General features: G+C 47.4%; 7 protein-coding genes across 7 annotated transcripts; 5 read left to right on the top strand and 2 right to left on the bottom strand.

Annotated features, from left to right (window-relative positions):
• The first annotated feature begins 1,256 nt into the window (after positions 1-1,256).
• Positions 1,257-6,307, top strand: F4822DRAFT_137551 (uncharacterized protein). Its single transcript, XM_051452792.1, has 10 exons — positions 1,257-1,643; positions 1,703-1,875; positions 2,009-2,125; positions 2,177-2,438; positions 2,511-2,648; positions 2,712-2,776; positions 2,835-2,887; positions 2,998-3,043; positions 3,096-3,173; positions 3,295-6,307. Exons 1-10 carry the CDS (start codon positions 1,613-1,615, stop codon positions 6,202-6,204), a joined length of 3,873 nt encoding a protein of 1,290 aa, XP_051318449.1. The 5' UTR covers positions 1,257-1,612; the 3' UTR covers positions 6,205-6,307.
• On the bottom strand, positions 6,308-7,557 carry F4822DRAFT_137519 (uncharacterized protein). The gene has a single exon (XM_051452791.1). The coding sequence runs from the start codon at positions 7,347-7,349 to the stop codon at positions 6,411-6,413; it is 939 nt and encodes a 312-aa protein (XP_051318448.1). The 5' UTR covers positions 7,350-7,557; the 3' UTR covers positions 6,308-6,410.
• Positions 7,558-9,293: 1,736 nt separating this feature from the next.
• F4822DRAFT_137497 (glycoside hydrolase family 18 protein) lies at positions 9,294-10,892 on the top strand. The gene is made up of 4 exons (XM_051452790.1): positions 9,294-9,858; positions 9,918-10,141; positions 10,202-10,616; positions 10,699-10,892. Exons 1-4 carry the CDS (start codon positions 9,495-9,497, stop codon positions 10,773-10,775), a joined length of 1,080 nt encoding a protein of 359 aa, XP_051318447.1. The 5' UTR covers positions 9,294-9,494; the 3' UTR covers positions 10,776-10,892.
• A 370-nt stretch (positions 10,893-11,262) lies between these two features.
• F4822DRAFT_137493 (Noc2p family protein) lies at positions 11,263-13,754 on the bottom strand. Its single transcript, XM_051452789.1, has one exon. It carries the CDS (start codon positions 13,692-13,694, stop codon positions 11,334-11,336), a length of 2,361 nt encoding a protein of 786 aa, XP_051318446.1. The 5' UTR covers positions 13,695-13,754; the 3' UTR covers positions 11,263-11,333.
• A 189-nt stretch (positions 13,755-13,943) lies between these two features.
• Positions 13,944-15,170, top strand: F4822DRAFT_137186 (ESCRT-1 complex, Vps28 subunit). Its single transcript, XM_051452786.1, has 3 exons — positions 13,944-14,262; positions 14,317-14,553; positions 14,607-15,170. Exons 1-3 carry the CDS (start codon positions 14,179-14,181, stop codon positions 14,994-14,996), a joined length of 711 nt encoding a protein of 236 aa, XP_051318445.1. The 5' UTR covers positions 13,944-14,178; the 3' UTR covers positions 14,997-15,170.
• On the top strand, positions 14,944-16,397 carry F4822DRAFT_137427 (ThrRS/AlaRS common domain-containing protein). Its single transcript, XM_051452788.1, has 2 exons — positions 14,944-15,029; positions 15,135-16,397. Exon 2 carries the CDS (start codon positions 15,345-15,347, stop codon positions 16,152-16,154), a length of 810 nt encoding a protein of 269 aa, XP_051318444.1. The 5' UTR covers positions 14,944-15,029; positions 15,135-15,344; the 3' UTR covers positions 16,155-16,397.
• A 1,175-nt stretch (positions 16,398-17,572) lies between these two features.
• Positions 17,573-20,867, top strand: F4822DRAFT_137295 (uncharacterized protein). Its single transcript, XM_051452787.1, has 3 exons — positions 17,573-18,330; positions 18,407-18,721; positions 18,773-20,867. The coding sequence occupies exons 1-3, from the start codon at positions 17,950-17,952 to the stop codon at positions 20,585-20,587; spliced, it is 2,511 nt and encodes an 836-aa protein (XP_051318443.1). The 5' UTR covers positions 17,573-17,949; the 3' UTR covers positions 20,588-20,867.
• The last annotated feature ends 3 nt before the right edge of the window (positions 20,868-20,870 follow it).

Genomic DNA, 20,870 nt, shown 5'->3' with positions numbered 1-20,870 from the left:
CAAAGGGTTAAAAAAATGGGCTGGTGGTATCTCGCCGAGCAAACCCCATACACCACAGTACTATCATGGAACTCATGACTCAACTGATTGGCATGGATAATAGCTACTCACGACTACACAAGCGCTGTCCGCTATACGAAAAGGATGGGGGGCATTAGGTCTCCCCTCATTTGCCCGTTTAAACGCAAAGGCCTCAGGCCAGAGTCCAGCGGCCGCCGGTGATCCAATATGCCTGCGGAGGGGAAAGTCAGAAGGAGAAAGGGGGGGCAGAGACAAAGGTGGGTGTACGTTAGGTAGATTCGAGGATGGAAAAACTCGCAAAAAACTCGCTAGTAAGAGGGCCGACGAGGTACAAAGTAGCAAGCTTAGACGCTATCTCTTGACGAACCCCCCAACTAGTAACGTTGACCACGATGTCTGATTTGCTTGGGAGAATGATTTCGCCGGGACCCGACCTCGCTAACCCGAATATCTTATAATGCCCTCATCCTATCCATTTAGCCTAAATTCCAACTCGTGGATAACTATGGGGGTCCACTGCGGCTAATTCTTCATTATCTCTGCATGACCGATCTAACCACGTCTCGTATATCGCGTGGTTTCATCCCACGTTCGCTCGTCAAGATCGACGGTACCCGTTAGTTTTCTAAACATCCGATGATTAACCGACCTCGTCGCTGATCTTCGTAGACTCGATTGGGTCAACTATTACTAACCGGGACGTCCCATTCTAGGAGATTCGTGAATATTTTCTTCACGAAAGAACAAGACAAGAAAGTGAAACAACTAACAATTAATAAGTAGATTGTCTTACTCCATATTCTCGGGTAAACTTCGGCTATCACCGGACCAGCGGACTTGTAGGTACATATGTACTTGGTCTCTTAGTAACGTACCTGGGTGGGATCTTGATTATGTAGCTGGCCAATCACAATGTACCAAAAAGCCTTATTCAGTTAGCCTTCGATTTAAGGTGGGGGAAGCTTGAAGTATGATCTCTCTCAATTTAATCATTTCTTAGACTAAACTTACAACAACTTCAATACTATTACATTATATAGGTAGCTTGCCTTTCAAGCCGAATGCTTTCTCTTATCCTCCAAAGACAATACATATCCAGATTTAGGTACATTTATACATTTGCTTATCTGGGTAGGTACTTACAAAGGCAGGCAATTATCTAGGTAACCGTCGATAGACCACACTCGGATGAATACTCACCTAGTAATCTGGGTAGATATTTTTAGGTGGGTTATATAGAATTCATCTCCAAGCAAATCCTAACTAGTTCAAGAGATACAACCAGCAATTATGACTTCGCTATAGTATTTCTCTTTCACGCGATGCATATTACCATCGCCTTGTCAACCGTTTTCGGATACCTACCTAGGTAGTTATTCAAAGATGTTGTCACATAGTCTTTGTCCGGATAGAGTCGCTTTTTCTTCTGCTTCCTTACGACCCCCCCATTTAAGCACGTTCACTTAATGCATCGCGTTGTTTAAACAATTACATAGCTTACAATTATTATGAACCTTTTGCAAGGTTAGCCGGCGGGTAATCAATCAGAAATAGATGTGGACGGATTCCATTCCGTCAAAATACCGCCAAGATGCCTATGGGAGACACCCCCGTAACGAGATGTAAGAGTCAATCCAATACCCTATACAAGATATCTTAGACTCACGCTTCGTGGAAATAGTGATGCGAATTCAAGCCCTGCAAGGACCCCCCTCAGGTGTTGTCATAACCGACTCGTTTAGAAGAGCTCAAGCAGCATGGAAAACAGCCAAAGATTTTTTTGAAACCGAAATAGGGGGAGCTCTCAAATATCAAAAAGTCCTCGGCTTTGGTGGTTATGGAATAGCCTTACTTGTATGAGATCCCATTGGTAACTATACTCTACCGAACCGCGTACGTACAAGTACGTGTAAAAAGGGGGGTGGGAGAGAGAAAAAGACACGGAATATCTGCAATGAACTATGTTAACTGATATATTATGCTACAGTGGACAGTACAGGACCCTATAGGCGGTCCCGTTCGTGATATTGCCGTCAAGTTCCCTATCCCTCGCGGTAAGAATGACGGCACTAACGAAACCCTCACTGAAATTCATTTCTTGACTGTAAGCGCAAATATTCTACCTCATTAGATTTGATATACTAAAATCTAGTAGTTGCTCCGCAACTCGGAACATATAGTTAACCTTGCGAGAATCGGAACCGACACCAAGCTTGAAAAACAGAAAATGTATAACAATGTGGAGGCAGAAGACCCTATAATAGTCATGGAAGTCCTCAACCGGGGTAGTCTGTGGGATCACATCACTAGGATAAACGCGGCGATGGATTGGAACGAAGCCAATCCCGGCCTCCCTCTCCAAGAATATACCCTCGAATATATACCGAATCGGGTCCTATGGAGATACTTCTTATGCCGTAAGTAAACAGGAGCCTATTTTCGCCTATCTATATCTTCTACGAATAGTCACTAAATGAGAGTACCGCTAGTGGTTAGGGGTGTTGTCGCGATGGCCTACCCAGCCCAGGCACCCACGTGGGATCCTGATGCCATAATACGAGAGTCTGTGCCCAACACGGGTGAACCGCCATCTAATTTGGTTCACTACGACTTGGATCCTTCGAATAGTCAGTCAAATCTTTGCCTTTGTACTCCGTATTTATATACCCTGGGTTGCTAATGAGTGGTAGTATTATGCGGAGAGCCTGACTTCACAGGTGATGATCGCGAGCATACTTATGCCCCGATATTAAAGGCTCGTTATCATCCATGCGCATCAAGTCAATGTCCACCGATACTAATTCTTAACATAGATAACTGATTTTGGGTTGGCGGTTCCATTCGACGAGAACTTTTCCGAAGGGGTGTAAGTTTTCTTGCCTCTGTTTCTTTCTTTCTCCTGTTCCCTCGTCCTTTCATTGTCCTTTTATTTGGTGCTTGGCCCTGTTTCAGCTTTATGCTAACACCAGACTACAGAAGAGCAAATCTTGCCTACAGAGGGAAAGAAAACTATTTTGCACCAGTAAGTTGATGGGATTCAATTTCAAAGTCGGTTTGAGGCTTACATATATTAGGAGCAATTCTATCCGGAGAGAATGATCCTGGCCCGGGAACATATTGGACATGAATTGAACTTATGGGGCATAGGATTAGTATGTTTTAATTTTTCTTGACTTGTGAGAAGCTTTTAGTATGAGCTTCTTTGATATTCTTTTCTCTTCTTTCTTATTAAATAACAATAGGTCGCTAACATTCTGATGTGCTCTGTTCTAGATTATGTTTAATCTTATGTCATTAAGCCATCCAAGCCCAAACCCAAAAGACTGGCAGCCTGCTCTCCGCTACGTGAGTATGAGGGGCATGAAGAATTATCCGCTTAGAACCTGGGGAGGAAATCTCCTTCCAGCAAAAGGCCACGGGAATACTGTCGTGCCGTATCTAGAGCCATACGATTACGACATGCGTTTACTGATCGCGCAGTGCTTAGCTGATTCAACCAGAGACCGGCCGGATCTACGGGTGCTACTAGAAGCTTGTGAGGAAGGCATCAGGTTGGCAGACGGAAGAGCAACAGAATTTCAACCACAACCACCTCTTCCTCTGTCGCCCGGTGGACACGGTGGTGGTGGCGGAGGTGGAGGTGGAGAAGGTGGGGGATCGTCAGAAGAAGACGGGACGCCATCAGATCCGAGGATGTCATTTAACTGGACGACATCGGGTGGTAATGATGAAACGGCAGTGGAGGGGTCAACAAAATGGGATACGACAACTGGATCAAATAAAGATAACGAATTCGGCTCAGCGACACAAAGTGGAGTAAGATTAGGAGAAGCGGTGGTAAAAGGAAGAGTATGGGGATTGGGAGGAGGAGATTTTGGATCATTAACGCTACAGGGAATCAAGAGAGGAATGGCGGGTGTAGGAAACAGCGGTGACGGTAGTAGTGATGGTGCCGGTGATGATAGTGATGAAGTTGATAGTATTAGTCCGCCTCGTACACATCGCAGCCATGGTCGACAGCCCCATATCGATCCTGTTGATGCTCCTGCTGCTCCTGTAGCTCTCCGCCCCCCTCCCGGATTCGGATACTCTCAGGGTCGGCCTCTTCCTACTCCTATGGGTCTTCGTCCCCCTCCTGGATTTGGATATTCCCAGGGTCGGCCCCTTCCTGTTCCATTTCCTGAGGGTCGCCCACCTCCCGGATTTTCACAGGAATCCGCGGAGAAAGTCGCGAAGAGAAGGGTTGTGACTGATTTGGGGGAAGTCACTACTGATTATAATCCTATCGTCGCGATTACGCCTTCGGCCGCGGAGGCAGTAGCAAGGGTGATGGCAGAGAAGAACAAGGAAAATAAAGAAAAGCCAGATATACAGATGCAGAGAAACAAGTTTCGCATTTGGAGGCATATTCCCTCTCCTGCTGGACAACATGTAGGCTATAGAAAAAGATATTTTGACAGGATCAAGGGCTTGCGGGGACGCGGGGGTGGTGCTTCCGCGTCGAATCCCTCGGGTCGTGGAGGTAATAACGTGGATGCGAATCCTACAAGGGCAATGAGATACGGGAAAATTGCTACCAGCGCACTTGAAGACGCGATCTCAAGGGCGGGTGGCGGTCCTGCGCCAAATGTTCTCGATCCCTTCCGACTCGGCGTTAGGGCGGCTCAGACGCCGGGACCCGTTACACAAACTGGAGCCTCACCGGGTCTCACAGTAGGACAGCCAGGTGGAGGAGGTCCCGGAACTCAACCACCAGGCTCGGCAGCTGGACCATCGCGCCCGGGAACTGGGCCGCCGTTCGGTCTAGGAGTGAGGTCGCCAGCAATGCCGATGAGCCCGGGATTAGGATTGGGGGGCTTGTTCCTTGGATTAGGCAATCCAAGTATTCAACCACCAGGTTCATCGGCGCCCCCGCCCCCGCCCAAACCCTCCGGTGGTGGCACCATTAACCCCGGCGTTCCACCCAGTGGCCCTAGTCAACCAGCTAGCACTAAGCCCGATGACGTTAAAATGGCCGACGACGATTCCGATGATAGTTTTGATGAGACTGGATCTGGCCCTGGCGACATACCTGATGAGGATGTTGTGATGGATAATGCTAGTGTAGCTAGGCCAGCCAGCGAGAGCAGCAGTAGCTCTCTCATCATTGCTTCACATCCAATCATAACTCGTCAATGGGATGAAGCGGGCCGTAATCAACAAGGCGGTACCGCTGCTGGTGGTAGCGGCGCAGACGACGATGGTCCTCGGCCGACAAGCAGTGTATATAGTACCCCTGATGATCCTGGTCCTCGACCAGCCAGCAGTATGCATAGTGCACTCAGTGTTCGATTTAAAGAACCCAGTGGAGCTATTAATAAACCCGGCAGCTCTACGTCCTCGCTTCTATCCTCTAATCGCCCATCCGGCCCTGGTGCGTCTCACGCTAGTATATCTCGGACCGCTTCCGATCCAAAACCCAATACGAACCTCTCTGTCGGGTTGGATGGCAATATTCGTGTGAAGAGTGGAGGTTTATTCAGTCCCACTAGTACTAATCGAAGGAAGGGCAAGGGTGAGGCGGCTGTTAAGAGCTCCGCCTCAGCTCCATCGATTGAGCATGGTTCGGCAGCGCTTCACGTCCATCGTGATGCTGATGATGATGTCGTTATGGGCGGGGTTAGTGGCACTGGCTCGAGTGGCGGTGGAAACTCTGGCTATAGTGCAGATGGCCTGGGCTCCGTCGAGCTGGGTGAGCCTATGAGTTTAGGAGGTGGCTCTGGAGGAGGCAGCAGTATGAGTATAGGTTCCTCAATGTCCGGGGTCCTTAAAACATTCGGGCCCTCGGGCCAAAAAGGCTCAATAGCTGATCTACGTCCCCTTATTGGCGCGTCGGGAAAGCTCATCCAGAACGTCGGTAAACCCCCAGCGGCACCTCAGCCGGAACCTCAACCACAACCACCACCACAATTGCAACCGCAGCCGCAGCCGCAACTACAACCAAAACCAAAACCTCAACGCCAACCCCGACCCCAATACCTACCCGACCAAACACAACCAGGTGCATCCCTAGCGGAAGAACATTATGTAAATCCACCCAAAATCGAGTCGAACGATTTACTCAGGAAGTACTTCAACGATTACTTCTTGACACCAACGAGAAAGGTGGACAAGTGGGAAGACTATTGGTCGAAGAGTGTCTAGTGTAATGGAAGTAGAATAAACTTATAACTACTTGGATAGATAGGTAGACACAAATATCATGCTTGCACTTATCAGATATGCCATATCTGCGCAAGCCTCTTAGATACTGTAGCATTTAGTATATAAAACAAGTTTTTAGATAACTCCTACGTAATGAGTAGCCATGTATAACATTATTTCCCTTCCCATTTAACTATCCTTTTATTTCATTTCCTACTCTTATGTTTGCCCTTATCCTTGTCATCATGAACATCGTCCACGGCCTTCTCCATGACAACCAGCCATAATGTGTTAGCTCCTATTTCGAGATTAGCTGCCATGCGCACTTTTAGCTCTGCAATATGCGTCCCCAAGAGAGCGAGCTTTCCCGCCGCATCCGCATCTTTGTTGGCCCGCCCTAGCTGGAGTAGTTCATTCAGCGGTAAGCCGAGATTATGGCCTAGCTCGGCCGTATCTAAGAGGTGGGCCTCGAGACCTCGACTGTGCAGCCACTTGACGTTGGCGGCTGCGGCGTACGCGACGGCACGCTCCCGTGGTGTCTTGGGGTCCTTGGTGACGGCGCCGATGGCCGCGAATGGGAGGGAGACGACAGCACCTGCTGCGCGGATGGCAGTGGCTACGGGTAGGGCGATGGCACCACCGACTACGCGTGTAGCCGCGCCGATGTAATTACCCTTCTTGGCGCTGTCGCTAATGTTGTGGCCCGTATGTTTGATATGGGCTAATGTTTCCTTACCGAAGCGCTTCGGCACGTCGCCGATATGTTGCCCGATCTCGGCGGCGTGGCTAATAGCTTTCTCGGACACGGTCGCGGCTAGGAAACCCGATAGCGTGCGTAAGAATGCGACCCATGTGTCTTCTGTGACGCCATGACGAAGTAAAATCTGGGTGTAAGCGTCGAGGAAGGGTGATGTGAAATCTGGCTTAAGCTGAGGAATGGCAATAGGGCGTTGTTGCTCGGTAGTGGTAGGAGACGCTGTATAAGAAGGTAGATTGGAATCAGAAGGGAAGTTGAAAGGAGATGCTAGAGAAGGCCCTTGCATCGGCGCGTCTTCTTGGCCTATATGTGCGAAGGATGAGGGACCAGAGGCATCCTCATAGGAGGGGAGCGCATCGCCTCTTGCTTCTGCTTCTTTTGAACTCATATTGATATTGGTGAGGTGTCGGGTGGCGGTAATGGTAGTGGTTACTTAGATAGACTTGCGTACTTGTTATGTTACGAGAGGTTAATGTGTAACTTATTTCAACAAACCGCACGGGAAAGCTACAGTATTAATACTCAAAAATTTAGCAAAGCCTAGCGGGTTTTCTACACTCTTTCAGGTACGATTCCGAATTGATGATGATGCGATGCTGCTGCGCCGCCGGGCGGGGGCGACGATTTTCAGCTAAAGAGGGGCCTGAAGGACCTGACGAATGCGATTCCGAGACCGGGTTCAATTCTATGCCTACCGTTTGTCGGTGATAACTATCGGTATCGGTAGCTGCCGATGATTACCTTAGTCTCGTCGATGCCGGATTTCGTAATATACGATCCCGAAGAATCTACGGAGTTGGTTTTAAAGGATGTAATAACATCGGATTAAATGACTCAATATTAGGTAGGCAGAGAGAATTGCGCATTGTAAATAGGGCTGAAAAGGTACTAGCCCTTCTATATATAACACTACCCATAATTCATTACGGCACAGTATGCCCCTATAATAAAGCACTCTATATTCCGAACAATTACAGGATAGAAGTCGTACTAGAACACTTCAGCTCCTTCAAAACTTGAATTATATAATACATCTGATTACATGCGAATTCTATACTACTGTAAATGTCGATGTGACAATAGAGACAATACTCCCTACCTAATACTTTAGGTATGGTGTAACATTTCTCGTCTTGTTACAGTGAACGTGGTCCCCCAAAACACCCCGCAATACTACCTAACGTGCCCTAAACGTAACAGTCTTCAGAGAGATCGAGCTATAATCTACTCAAACAGTTGAGGGCCTACGTACCTACCTAGGTACCTAGGTAGGTATTATAAAAGCTACCCAGGTACATTACAACTGCCACCTATGTAGATTTCAAGATACCTAGATATGGCTTTTCATGCTGTAAATAGGCCTCTTCACAAGGAGGTCGCTATAATAAATCGGCGAGAAATACTTTATTAATAAAAATTCGCTTCTTCAAACCCATCACCGCTAATAGCGTCTAGGAACTATTCCTTCACTGCTAGTATTTTGACCGAGAACTATAGAAGGCAAAGTAGACTCTCATTGGATGCACCGGTAGTCAAGTTAAATTAGGGGGAAACAACGTGGAATTAATTGTAGAAGATCTGCAAGTCATCGGGAACCCTAGCTAGAGACAACCCCAACCCCCTAAAATAGGATGATACAACCTATTAATTAGTGGCTTGTGAGCACTACCCGTCATATGAATTATAATAAATAGGAGATAACTACAGCCCTATCAACTAGCCCGTAAGGTGGCACGACTATGTGACCTACAGGTATAAAGTGCTACCGATGATCACTACCAAGTGGTGTGATGCAGTGTGACGAGGGCATCATCCCGCCTTATCCAACAAGGCGGCTCCTATTGATTGATTTCGGCTCTTCTTGTTTCATGTTCCTAGGAGACGCCGTACCTTCTCATTAAGTGGTCAGCTTTATTAGCCCCTATCCCTTGAGAACCTGGGGTAACGTTTATCTCGACTTTCCCTATTAGGCAGTTCACCCAGCCGTGGCCCGCTCCTGATGGGCTGCAGTGCTACCCCCGGACTCCTTAATCACAAGCTACTACCTACGTAGCATAGCTATATTCATTTGACACCTTCGATGAACAAGCCAAGGCTTTTTTCTTCATGGTGTCTATTTGTGACTGCTGTGGCTGTTGGGTGTGTTCTAGACAGATGAGAAAAAGACTCAAGGAAGTTTTACGTAGACGTAATATATAAGGTTTTCCTACGCATGTGATGCAGCTCGAACATGGTGATTGGTTGCCGTGGGGAGAAAATAGCATGTGTTCCTAAGTAAGACATGTTCGAAGGAATGACATGAGGCTCTAGGAAGTTAGTCTAACTACCTAATCTAGAATGTAACTAAAGGATATTATTAGGAGATACCGAGGAGATTAATGCTATTCAAGGTTCTTAACGTTACACCTCATTCCATCGCGGGGGAGGTCTTAAACATAAATACCAGCGACCGCCCTTCGAACCACAGATGATGAACTTGAAGATTGTGGTACCAGCCTTACTTGGTAGTTGAATTCAGGCATTCGGTTTCAATATGCATATTCCCCGCGCCGTAACAGCGGCGTCCGCTGCCGCGGCAGCGCCCCGATTCGCTATGTACTACGATCAATGGCACACTGCTTCTCCTACTAAGGACCAAACAGCAGGTATCACACATGTTATTACCGCCTTCGCTAGCACGACTCTTTTCACAAGCGATCCGCCCGGAACGTACACTCCCTTCACGGATGTGGCTACGCTCCGATCACAATTCGCCGATGGAACCAAGGTTTGCATGGCAATCGGTGGATGGGGTGACACGGCTGGTTTCTCAGTCGGTCAGAAGGATGATGCCTCAAGGAAGCTGTACGCTAAGAACGTCGCATCTACTCTTGACAGCCTAGGATATGACTGTGTCGGTGAGTACACCCCCGCCATTAAGTGTTGAACGTGGACTAGCGACTAACTAAAGTTCAAGATGTTGACTGGGAATACCCTGGAGGAAACGGTGATGACTACAAGACAAACCCCAACTCGGGCAAGACCGACGAGATCGCCAACTACGCCTTACTTCTACAAGAGATCAAGTCCGCAATCGGTGACAAGGAGCTTTCCATTGCCGTTCCCGGTCTCGAGCGGGATATGATTGCGTTCACCTCGGAGCAAGTTCCGAAGATCAACGCCGCCGTCGACGTCGTCAATGTGAGTCCCGACCCCTCTTCAAAACACTTCTCTAAGTATAAACTAACAAGAGATAATTAGGTCATGTCTTACGATCTGATGAACCGTCGGGACAACCAAACCAACCACCACACCTCAGTCAAGGGCTCCCTCAACACCGTCGACAAGTACATCTCACTCGGCATGGACGCAGCGAAGATGAACCTCGGCTTCGCCTTCTACGCGAAGTGGTTCAAGACCCAAGGCGAATGCACGCAGCCGATCGGATGCCCCGTCGTGGCTCTCGAAGACGCAAACGGCGGCGACACAGGTCAATCCAGCGCCGTGACCTTCAAAGAGGGTCCTACTGTGCTATCTAGCGGTAAGGCTGATACCGATGAGGGCGGTCAGTGGTTCTGGGATAGCTCCACTAGCTACTTCTGGACTTGGGATACGCCCGATTTCATTGCCCAGAAATTCGAGCAGATTGTTAAGGCCCGTGGTTTGGGTGGCGTTAGTAAGTTATAACCTCTCTGCTTTTTTGTTGGGGATCGGATGATCTCCGATGAGTGAATGATTAAATGCTAATTTTTGCGCAGTGGCTTGGAGCTTGGGTGAGGACTCTTCCGACTGGACTTATGTCAAGGCACTCCAGACTGGATTGGCTACTCTATAAGTTCTTGGATGATATCCCTTAAGAGAGGGAGATTGCATACCGCTTCATTGTATATACCTTTAGTTGAGACATCAAATGTTGAGTCTCTGTACATAGCAAATTCATCGAGGTGAAGTTCAGAAGGCGTTGCCAAAATGTTGTCGAGAGTAGAAATTATCGGATAGATCCGAATAAAAGTTACGATTCAATAGAAAATGGCGGCCGGACGTCCGAAACTAATGAAGAAAGACTGCTATGAATTTTGGCCATCGGAAAAAAGGCCGAAACAAGTGGCTGCTTATCTACTTCTTTTCGGATCCATCCGTCCTGTATAGGTCGCGGAAAGTATCCGAAATATTTCTTTCGGATTTGTTGCCGAAATTTGACGTGGCACAACAATTCTTGCAAATAATTTATCGGAGACATCCGTATAATTGAAAAAGGTACCCATTCGAGGCTTGCCAAAATAGAGCGAGAGCAATGCTAGGTCGAAGATATCATCGTGTCTGACCATGGACGACGTTATGATTTATTAACCATTTATTCCTATGTGCAAATCCCTTTTCCGAACCTAAAAGATCACTCTTCGTCATCGGAAGAACCCTCGTCCTCATCATCCAGACCATCAAAGTCCTCCATGTCCTCATCTTCATCTTCATCACTTGACTCAGCTGCATTCGCCTCAAGTGCCTCCTGCTCTTCCTCCTTTCGTTTTTGCTCATCTTCTTTCCTAGCCTGTTCTAACATCCTGGCCTTTTCAGCGCCCGCTTTCCTCTGCGCAACAACGTAAGCACCAACAGGCGTCTTCTCCCACTCAAAGTCCTTTAGGAACGCATCGACCTGCGCTCGGTTCTTGGGTGCGAATTCGACCTTGGCACGTTTACCCTCGATGAACTTCGCGTTTGCCTCTAGCTTCTGGACAAGTAAGACGAGACCAGAGCGGACCTTGCCGTTATTGTTACCACCCATCTTCTTCCTCGACTGCTTGAGCCATCGCTTAAGCATGACGATAACAGGCAATGCAAATTCAGGGAATGCTATGTTCGTAGACCAAAGAACGAAATATTCAGAGAATAACTCTACTATTTGTTCTCCTACTCCATCTTGGTAGACTCGGGTTCGTAGATATGATTTAGGCGCTTTATAGGCGATGTGGAAATCGAGAGGCTTAATAGTCGACTGTTTGGGCGACTTCCTCATTTCCGCAGAATTCAATACTTCTAATAGAGCAGATGCTAGCGGTATGTAAGTTCCGGTTGATCGCGAGATTCGGAGAAGAGACCGGACCATATGAAACCGGAGAGGGAAATAAGTGGCGGTTGGTATTAGACGCATGGCTCCAAGGGTGACTTGAACTAGGGGATAGATGAGGAGTTTGAGCTGAGACTCTTTTCCGGCTTCTGCCTCCTTTAGAGGACTGCAGTGTTCCGATAGTACACAGGACCAGAAATCCAGGGAGTGGACATATTGCCAATTGTAGATAGTCCGGTACGAATCGTTTTGGTTGTGAACAATGCTGCTACGTAGGTGAATAGCGAGTTGGCGGATGAAAGCGAATGCCGTCGTATAACCAATGTTCTGATCTAAGCCCCACAATTCGGCGGCTGAATTTTTCATTAAGTTAATTCCCTGTATCGTGTTGATATTTGTTACGCGAGACCCAGCGATCAATCCTTGATAGGTTGCCTTTAAGACAGCTTCTCGGATGCCTTTGTCGCCAACAACAACCAGTCGTCGAAGAACCAAAAACGCAGTGATTCGCGTTGAGTCGCTGCTCATCGTTTGTGACCAGAATCCAACAACAGTTTTGATCAGGTTTTTAAGCAACTTTCGGAAACTTAAGAGATAAGGGATAAGAGGTGTGATGGCCGACAATGTTAACTTGAGAGTAGCATCGTCTGAAAGTGTGCGAAGAAGGTGTAGGATGGCGGATACATAAGATTTCAGAAGTATCGAGAGGGTCTTGAATTTTTTAGAATCTGTAGGGACGTGAACTTTGCCGGACGAAGTCTCTTTGATGGGAACGTGGTGTTGGAGTACTTCGGGGACTTGTTTAAGCGCCACAATGAGAATCTCATGGAATACTTCGGGGCTCGAGATTTTGTATGGCAGTTTTCTCTCCTCGTCTTCGTCTTCCTCGTTGAGGTGCGCAGCAGATCGGAAAGCAAGGACAACTTGTCGAGCAGCTCTTAGTGATTGTCTTTCTGACATTGCTGTTTTCCAACGGGCGACCATAGCGTGTGTCAGCTCGTTGTCTGCGCTCTCCTCTTCGTCGTCCTCTTGCTGTTTCTTGTCTTTCTTGTCCTTCTTGCGTTTCTTCCTGGGTTGTTCTTCCTCTTCTGCTTCACTAGCGCTCAATTCGTCAACCTCGGCTAGGTCAGCATCGTCGAATTCTAATGCCTCCGGATCGTTCTCTTTCAAGAATTTGTAGAATTCGGGATCGTCTTCAGCAAGTGCGTCCATCGCACTCTTACTCATGCCAACATCCTCGGCTTCTTCATCGTCGTCAGAATCTTCGCTAGCGCTCGCTACGGGTAATTCGTCGGCGGAGATATCAATATCACTACCCTCTTCCGATGCGCTTTCGTTCTCATCTCCATCCTCGTTAGGTTCGTCTCTCTTGCGTTTCCCTAACTTCTTGGATGTCTTCTTGCCGGGTTGGGATTTCTTAATGATCTCGAAACCACCACTGAAAAAGTCGTCGACGCTCATATCATTGACATGTTTCGTTTTACTAGAGCCATTGGGCTTGGTGGCCTTCTCGGCATCCTCGCCGCCCTTGTAGAATTCGGCATCCTTTGCCTTTTTAGTTTGTTTCTTGGTCTTGAGTTGCTGTCTCTGCTTTATCTTTGCTGAGGATTTTCGCTGGTCCAAAACACCTTTAAGATGATTTTTCTCAAACTTCTTGGTCGCCTTGAAATTCTTCTTTGCGCCCGCCATTGTGAAGGTTGCTGGCAAAGTTGCGACGAATTAGGTAGAAGTTGAGGCGTGAATGTAGCGGGTAACGATTTTATTTTACTGCTGCGAAACTAGAACAGGAACCAAAATTTTTTGGATAAGCTTATCGCGGGGTGCTTATCTTAGCGTGGAGCTAGCCCGGATACAGTATAGCTGATATAGACGCATAGGCATAGCGCCGTTCGCCGACTGCCTTAGCACTTCATCAAGGTTGGTACTAATCAGTCGTAACTTTCCTCTCAACACCAACCAACTCGACGCTTCTCTCCATCAATATTTTAACATTTGCTCACCAGATATCGTACTTGGCAGGTGCGAATGATCACAGTGGATCTAGGACTGTGCAAAGTATATAAGTACCTTGACCCGCAGAGGTTACTGTGGCCACTTTTCTACTTTTCATCCTCGTACAACATTACAACATCATATCCCACTTCAATAATATCAAACGTGTAAAACAGACAAAATGAATAATCGGCAAGCCTACGCCCCGACCCCTCATAGCTATGTCCCAAATACTGCCCTCTCTGCCACAATAAACCTAGATGAGGTAGGGTCATGGTCATCTATCCCAAATTACCTCGTAAACTCATAATCTTTATAGGAAGTCAAGTTAGCGGACACCCGTGCGGAGAGAGACCTACTAGACTCTCTTGCAGAGATCTTTTCTATTATCGTCACCTTAGATGAATTAGAAAAGGCATTTCTCAAAGATGCCATTCCAGAAACCGAATACACTGAGATCTGCGAGCGATCTTTAAAGCAGTATAAGTCTATCCTGGCAGACGAGGCTGTAGCTAAAGCGTTTGTGGGCTTAGAGGAATTCAAGGCTGAGTGGGATGTAAGAAGGCCCTGCCTATTTTATAGGTGGCAATGCTAATTGTGTTCGCATAGCTCGAAGTACCAAGGGCTACGGAGCGTCTGAGAGTGGGCATGCCGTCTACAGCTGTAACCGCATCAACAGGAACATCTCAACCATCTGCTTCAACTAATAATAAATCCGGTGCTCTCATTCTCGAAGCGACACAAGATTTTATTACTTTCTTAGATGCTTTGCGACTCGGACTCTTAGCGAAAGATCAACTACATCCCCTTTTAACCGATGTTATACAAAGTGTCAACAAAGTGACGGATCGAGACTTTGAAAATCGGGGAAAGATTGTGCAGTGGCTGATTACATTGAACCAGATGAAGGCGACCGAAGAATTGAGCGAACAACAAGCAAGGGAACTCGAACTCGATATCAACTCTGCGTACTTGGGGTTTAAGAATACCCTCAATTAAGATATCTAAACCGGGTATAACACCCAGTCAATTGTCAGTGATGTGTTGAGAAGGATAAAGAAGGTCTGCGAATGAATTCTAGTGAAGGGCGCTGAGAGTGGGTCTTGGATCTCGTCATTGACTGGTCAATTTACCTAGGAACTCATGCGATCTCCACTGCTAGGGCGCGATCCTGTCAAGTTGCAAAATCATTCATTTTTGTCTGTCTGTCTGACTGCTGACTGACGAGAAGATATCGAAATATGCCATATTGGCAGATATTTAATCCCCAATCTCCTCTTTGCCTTCTCTAATACTTAATCCTGCGCAACGGCTCAAACATTATATATTATCAGCGAAATTATCGATATGCAGCGCACTTATCTCGCTTTTCAGCATAACGCTAAGCTCCATGCTCTGCAGACTGTGGTCACCACAATTCGATCGGTAGCAGCGCTTGAAGAGGCTAATAAGGGGCTCTACAAGCAAGGACAAGAAGACGACCATGTGGTAGTCACAGAACAAACTGTTTTTCATCCCCAAGGCGGCGGTCAGCCTTCTGACACCGGCATTATGGAAAGCGCAGATGGGGCGAGCTTTGACGTATCCATGGTACGCATGAGCGCTGTGGTAGATGGCGAAGTATTACATTTCGGCAAATTCAAGAATCCATCCTCGATATTTAAACCTGGGGACTCTATCACTCAAACCATCAATAGCGAGAAGCGACTTTTATACTCCCGTTACCATACAGCTGGGCACGTGTTAGGATCAGCTGTTCGTCATCTTCTCGAAAAAGAGGTGGCTAATTTCGACGAACTGAAAGCTTCACATTTCCCCGATTCGGCTTCATGTGAATTTCAAGGTCTCATTGAGAGGAAATGGAAGGATACCATTCAAGGTCGTGTGGATGAGTATATCGACAAGGACATGCCTGTTGAAATTGACTGGTGGGATGAGAACGACTTCAAAGCTAATGGTCTCGAGCGATTGATCCCTGATCGTAAGGCAATGGGTATGGCGGATGACGAGAAATTTCGAGTCGTGAAAATCGTCGGCGCTGAAGTCTATCCTTGTGGAGGTACACACGTCGATAGTACACAATTGTGCGGTAAAACAAACGTCAAGAAAATCAGTCGAGCGAAAGGTGTTAGTCGGGTCAGTTACATGCTACCGTAATAAGCGTACAGGTGAGGACAGGTTTATAATGCCTGTCTTGTCGGGACGAAATCCTCGAGTTGTCGAAGTAGCCTGCCGCGATTTTACTACGGGATCTATCCGACGTCCGATGCCGCGAATGGGGAACTAAAGACTACCCGATATTCGGCAGCAGTATCGTACAACGTGTTCCGTTTTACAGGCATGAGGGTTCCAATCGTATAAGGCTCTTGGCAATTAGGATTTCGCCGTGAGCAATTTTACCCAATAGACTCAATTCACGATAGTCATGTTTTTGGCGGTTCTCGAGCCAGTATTGCAGATCTTATCAGAATAGCGGTACTCACAAGCCATAGTCCCGTCCTTTTCTCGGTAACAACGTTTGGCCAGCCTCGTCTGGCTGAAGACCCGTAATCCATTCCGAATTCGAGCTCGTAACACGTGGGTGCAAAATTCTGGGGCACGACAGTCAAAGTTCAGTCCATTGGGAAGTTAGAAAAAATCTAGATGCTTCATCTAGTTCCCGATGTATACGATGTTTCAACAATCGCAACGTGCATACTAGTAGCACGACATACTACCTTATGTACTCAGTTACTAAAGTACCTACCTATGCATCGATGGATAGGTACGGTACAGTACAGTATAGCACTTACACATGTAACAACCCGGATGAATGGACAAGTAGGTACCGATTATAATTATTTCTCCGTAATAAAGGACAGGGTATCATTTGACCTGTAGTTCCTGTGGGCCTTCTGCAGGACATGCCGTGGGATGGATCGAGGGAACCTGGATTTTTTTTAGTTGAGCCTATGTCGAAGTGTTTGGGACAACGAGTAGGATTACCCGCCTAACGTGCTAGTTTTCATTAAATGTCCCCCGCAAAAGAATATTACAGCGTATACGATTCGCTAATGTGCACTGTCAACATTTCTCAATAGCCAGCGAAAAAGGCCAACAAAGTCACCCCAACTAAGGAAGTTAGCGCGAATCGTTGTCCTCTAATACAGCCCTGTCAGACACGCCAGTTTGTCCAATTCGAGCAAAAAAGTCAATGAACGACCATGTCTAGCGCAGTCGGGACTTTAAGCGATGCTGCTGTACATAGAACTATACCTGCTTAGGTACATTAAGTACCCTATGTAGGTATCCTCTCTCCCCATTGGATTGGGGCATGTGGTTCAAATGATTGGCTAAGACTACCAGGTATTTAGTTGAACGCAGCCAGCCATGGGCCGTAACCCATGGGTGCAATATACTATGTACAACAATGTACAACAACCCAACCAGCCAACCAGCCGACTTATTCAATCATGGTGGGGTGGACAACTCCAGTGGGGTAAAAGATGCAACAGATGTGAAAGATTCAGGGTCCTTGTACTGAAGAGGCAAAGAATTAGGATAGTATTGCTACCTTCTACATGCAAACAATCGAATAGATTTGCTTAGCTGCTTAGGAGGACATCCCACCCCGACTAGGTACTTACATTACCTACTTTACTTAGCCGTGGGGAGTGTGTGAGAAGATGAGGAGTAAGAGTACTTACCTAACTTGACATAAGAAGAAATGGGAAAAATTCAAGGAAAATACAAGTGGCCGAGAGTCTATTCGTTGGCAAAAAAGGGTGGGTATCTTGGTACGCGGGATTGGTATATATCTTCTCGTACTTCTGCTGTCCATTGTGACCCCCCTTCTCTTCTCCTTTTTCTTGTTTCTTCGTACTATATACATATTGCATAGTCAACGATTTCAACACCGCGTAGGAAACAATTCAACATCCCGCTCTCATTCCCATAGCAATGAGAGAATATCATGGCTTCTCTTGGTGGTAACATTTTACCCCCCGATCCGCATACTAAAATCTATCTTGCTGGAGTAGCTGTCGTCCTATTGGTCGGCATATGCTACTCTACTTTATTACTTGCGAAGAAAGCAAAGGACGATGAGAACCCGACTCTCTTGCAGTCCTTGTGGCTCTTCTTCTACACGTGCTTCCTCAAACCGCACGATGGCGACAGCAACGGCAACCAGCAGGATGCCTTGGAGAGCTTCTACAAGAAGCAGGCTGGAGCTTACGATGCGACGAGGAGGGCCCTTCTGAAGGGCCGCGAAGATATGCTTGCTCTCGCAGCGGCTCAACTCTCTTCCAGAGGAAAAAACGGTGACGAGAAGAAGAGACGTGTTTGGGTTGATGTTAGTAATTCCTCTTATGAATTGATTCTTTTGCATGTGATTGGACCTGGGATGTAAATTAACTAGTTCGATGTAGGTTGGTGGAGGTACTGGTTGGAACATCGAAGCTATGTCCAATTTCGTCGATGTACCCCAGTTCTTCGACAGCGTCTACCTGGTTGACTTCTCTCCCTCCCTCTGTGAAGTCGCGCGCAAGCGTTTCGAAAGGCTCGGATGGGATAATGTGAAGGTCATCTGCCAGGATGCGAGGAAATTTCGCTTAGAGGATCATGAACCGACCTCTCAAGGCAGACGACCCTCCGGGTCCCCGATCCGGAGCTACTTCTCCCAGGAAAGGCCTAAAATTGGCGGAGCTGACTTGATTACCATGTCCTACAGCTTGTCTATGATCGTGAGTACCAATTGGTTCAATTGAATTGTATAATTGCTCACCGACTTATAGCCTGATTATTATTCCGTCATTGACTCGCTACCTTCTCTGTTAGCTCCGAATGGCATTGTCGGTGTGGTTGACTTCTACGTTCAATCTCAGGTCGATGTTAGCTTCCGCAACTACACTGGCGGTCTTGTCAACCGTCATGTCAATTTCTTCGGTAGAACATTCTGGAGAGCTTGGTTCGACATTGACCGAGTTGCTCTAGAGCCTGGCCGACGTGACTATCTGGAATACTCTTTCGGGACAGTTCTAAATGTTAACAAACGGAACTACGTTCTCGGAGCCATTCCCTACTACATTTGGTTGGGAACTCATAAGCGGCCATCGTCATCCAGCCTTCCACACGAAATTGTTGAGAAGGTGGATGCTTTGGCCACTGAGTCGCCCTACTTGCACCCCGCCAATCATTCGGATGCCCTGTCTCGTGCGGTTGAAAGAGCTGCGCCAGAGATCCGATCTAAGGCTTTTGATGCTGCTATTCTCAATCTTTCGTCTAACTTGCCTCTTCCGTCGTTCTTTTATCAGAACCATCACTACCGAATTTACTACGATGACCAACTCAAGAAGCACACTCAATTCAATGACGAGTACATCTATGCTTTCACCTGGGAAGATACTCGCGTCGACGAGCGCATCTTGAAATTGACGTCGGATGATGTGGTTCTTGCCATCACTAGTGCTGGTGATAATATTCTCTCTTACGCACTTCAAAGCCCGGCTCGAGTCCACGCTGTCGATCTAAACCCAACGCAGAATCATCTCCTCGAGCTCAAGGTCGCTGCTTTCTCGTCCCTCCCATACGAAGATTTCTGGAAGATTTTTGGCGAGGGCAAGCACCCTGAATTCCGCTCTTTGCTCGTCTCAAAGATGTCCCCTCACCTATCCAGCCGTGCATTCCAATACTGGCTCAACAACCACCAAATCTTCACCACCTCCAAGGGCGGACTTTACGACACCGGTGGTTCAAAACACGGTATTCGTATCTTCCGCTGGATCACCCGCGTCTTCGGCTGCTACACCGCCGTGCGCCAACTCCTCGCCGCCAAAACCCTCAACGAGCAACGCGAAATCTGGCGCAACAAGCTTCGCCCCGCCCTACTCTCCCGCCTCGTATCCAAGTTCGTCGTAAGCCAAGAATCATTCCTGTGGACCGCTCTCGGTGTGCCTAAGAACCAACTCGCCATCATCGAGGCCGACCACGCGGTCTCAGACGCGGTATGCGGACCTGAAGCCCGCGCTAAGAATACACGTTCGCATGCTATTTGGGAGTACATGGTTAACACCCTGGATCCTATGGTCGAGTCCACGCACATCGCAGCCGATAACCCGTACTATTTGGTCTGTCTCGATGGAAAATTCAGCAAGCAATGCCACCCCGATTACTTATCACCCCAAGCCCACGCCCGCCTCTCGCGCGAAGGCGCATTTGAAGGTCTACGTATCCATACCGATGAAATCGACGAAGTCCTAGCACGTATCAAGCCCGGCACTCTTACCGTCGCCGTCGTTATGGATAGTATGGATTGGTTCGATCCCGGATCCGACGCCGCTGCTAAACAGATCTCAAAACTCAATCGTGCGCTGCGGACTGGTGGTCGGGTTATGCTGAGATCGGCTGGGCTTCGGCCTTGGTACTTGGATGAGTTTGAACGACATGGGTTCACGGCTAGATGTATGGGGGAGCGGTCTGGCGGTAAGTGTATTGATCGTGTTAATATGTACGCGAGTTGCTGGATTTGCACTAAGCGGGAGGATTTGGCTCCGTCGACTCCTGGGTCCGAGGGGAGTGGGAGTCCGGAGATTACGTCTTTGAAGATTTGAGTAGGCTGAAAATTGAAGGTATAAAGATGTGTGAGGAACGGCGAGCTGTTTAGCAGGTGTCGCGCGGTCAGATTGGTATCGATTATAATTCTGTCATTCGTTTATATAAAGCTCGAGATGAGCGGGCGTTGATTATGCTGTGATGCGCATATTCATTGTTGATATGCGACTGACACAGCAATTTCTCGCTGCTTTGAAGCCGTTACGCCAACAATCTAGATTGAATAAAATTTTGTTTGGTGAATCTATATCCTTTTCATAGTTAGATAAAAAAATGATTAAT

Source organism: Hypoxylon trugodes (assembly GCF_022578975.1).
Source record: "Hypoxylon trugodes strain CBS 135444 unplaced genomic scaffold F4822scaffold_2, whole genome shotgun sequence".
Taxonomy (NCBI): Eukaryota; Fungi; Ascomycota; class Sordariomycetes; order Xylariales; family Hypoxylaceae; genus Hypoxylon; species Hypoxylon trugodes.
Note: the sequence above shows the minus strand (reverse complement) of the source record. Positions and strands in the feature narration are given on the sequence as shown.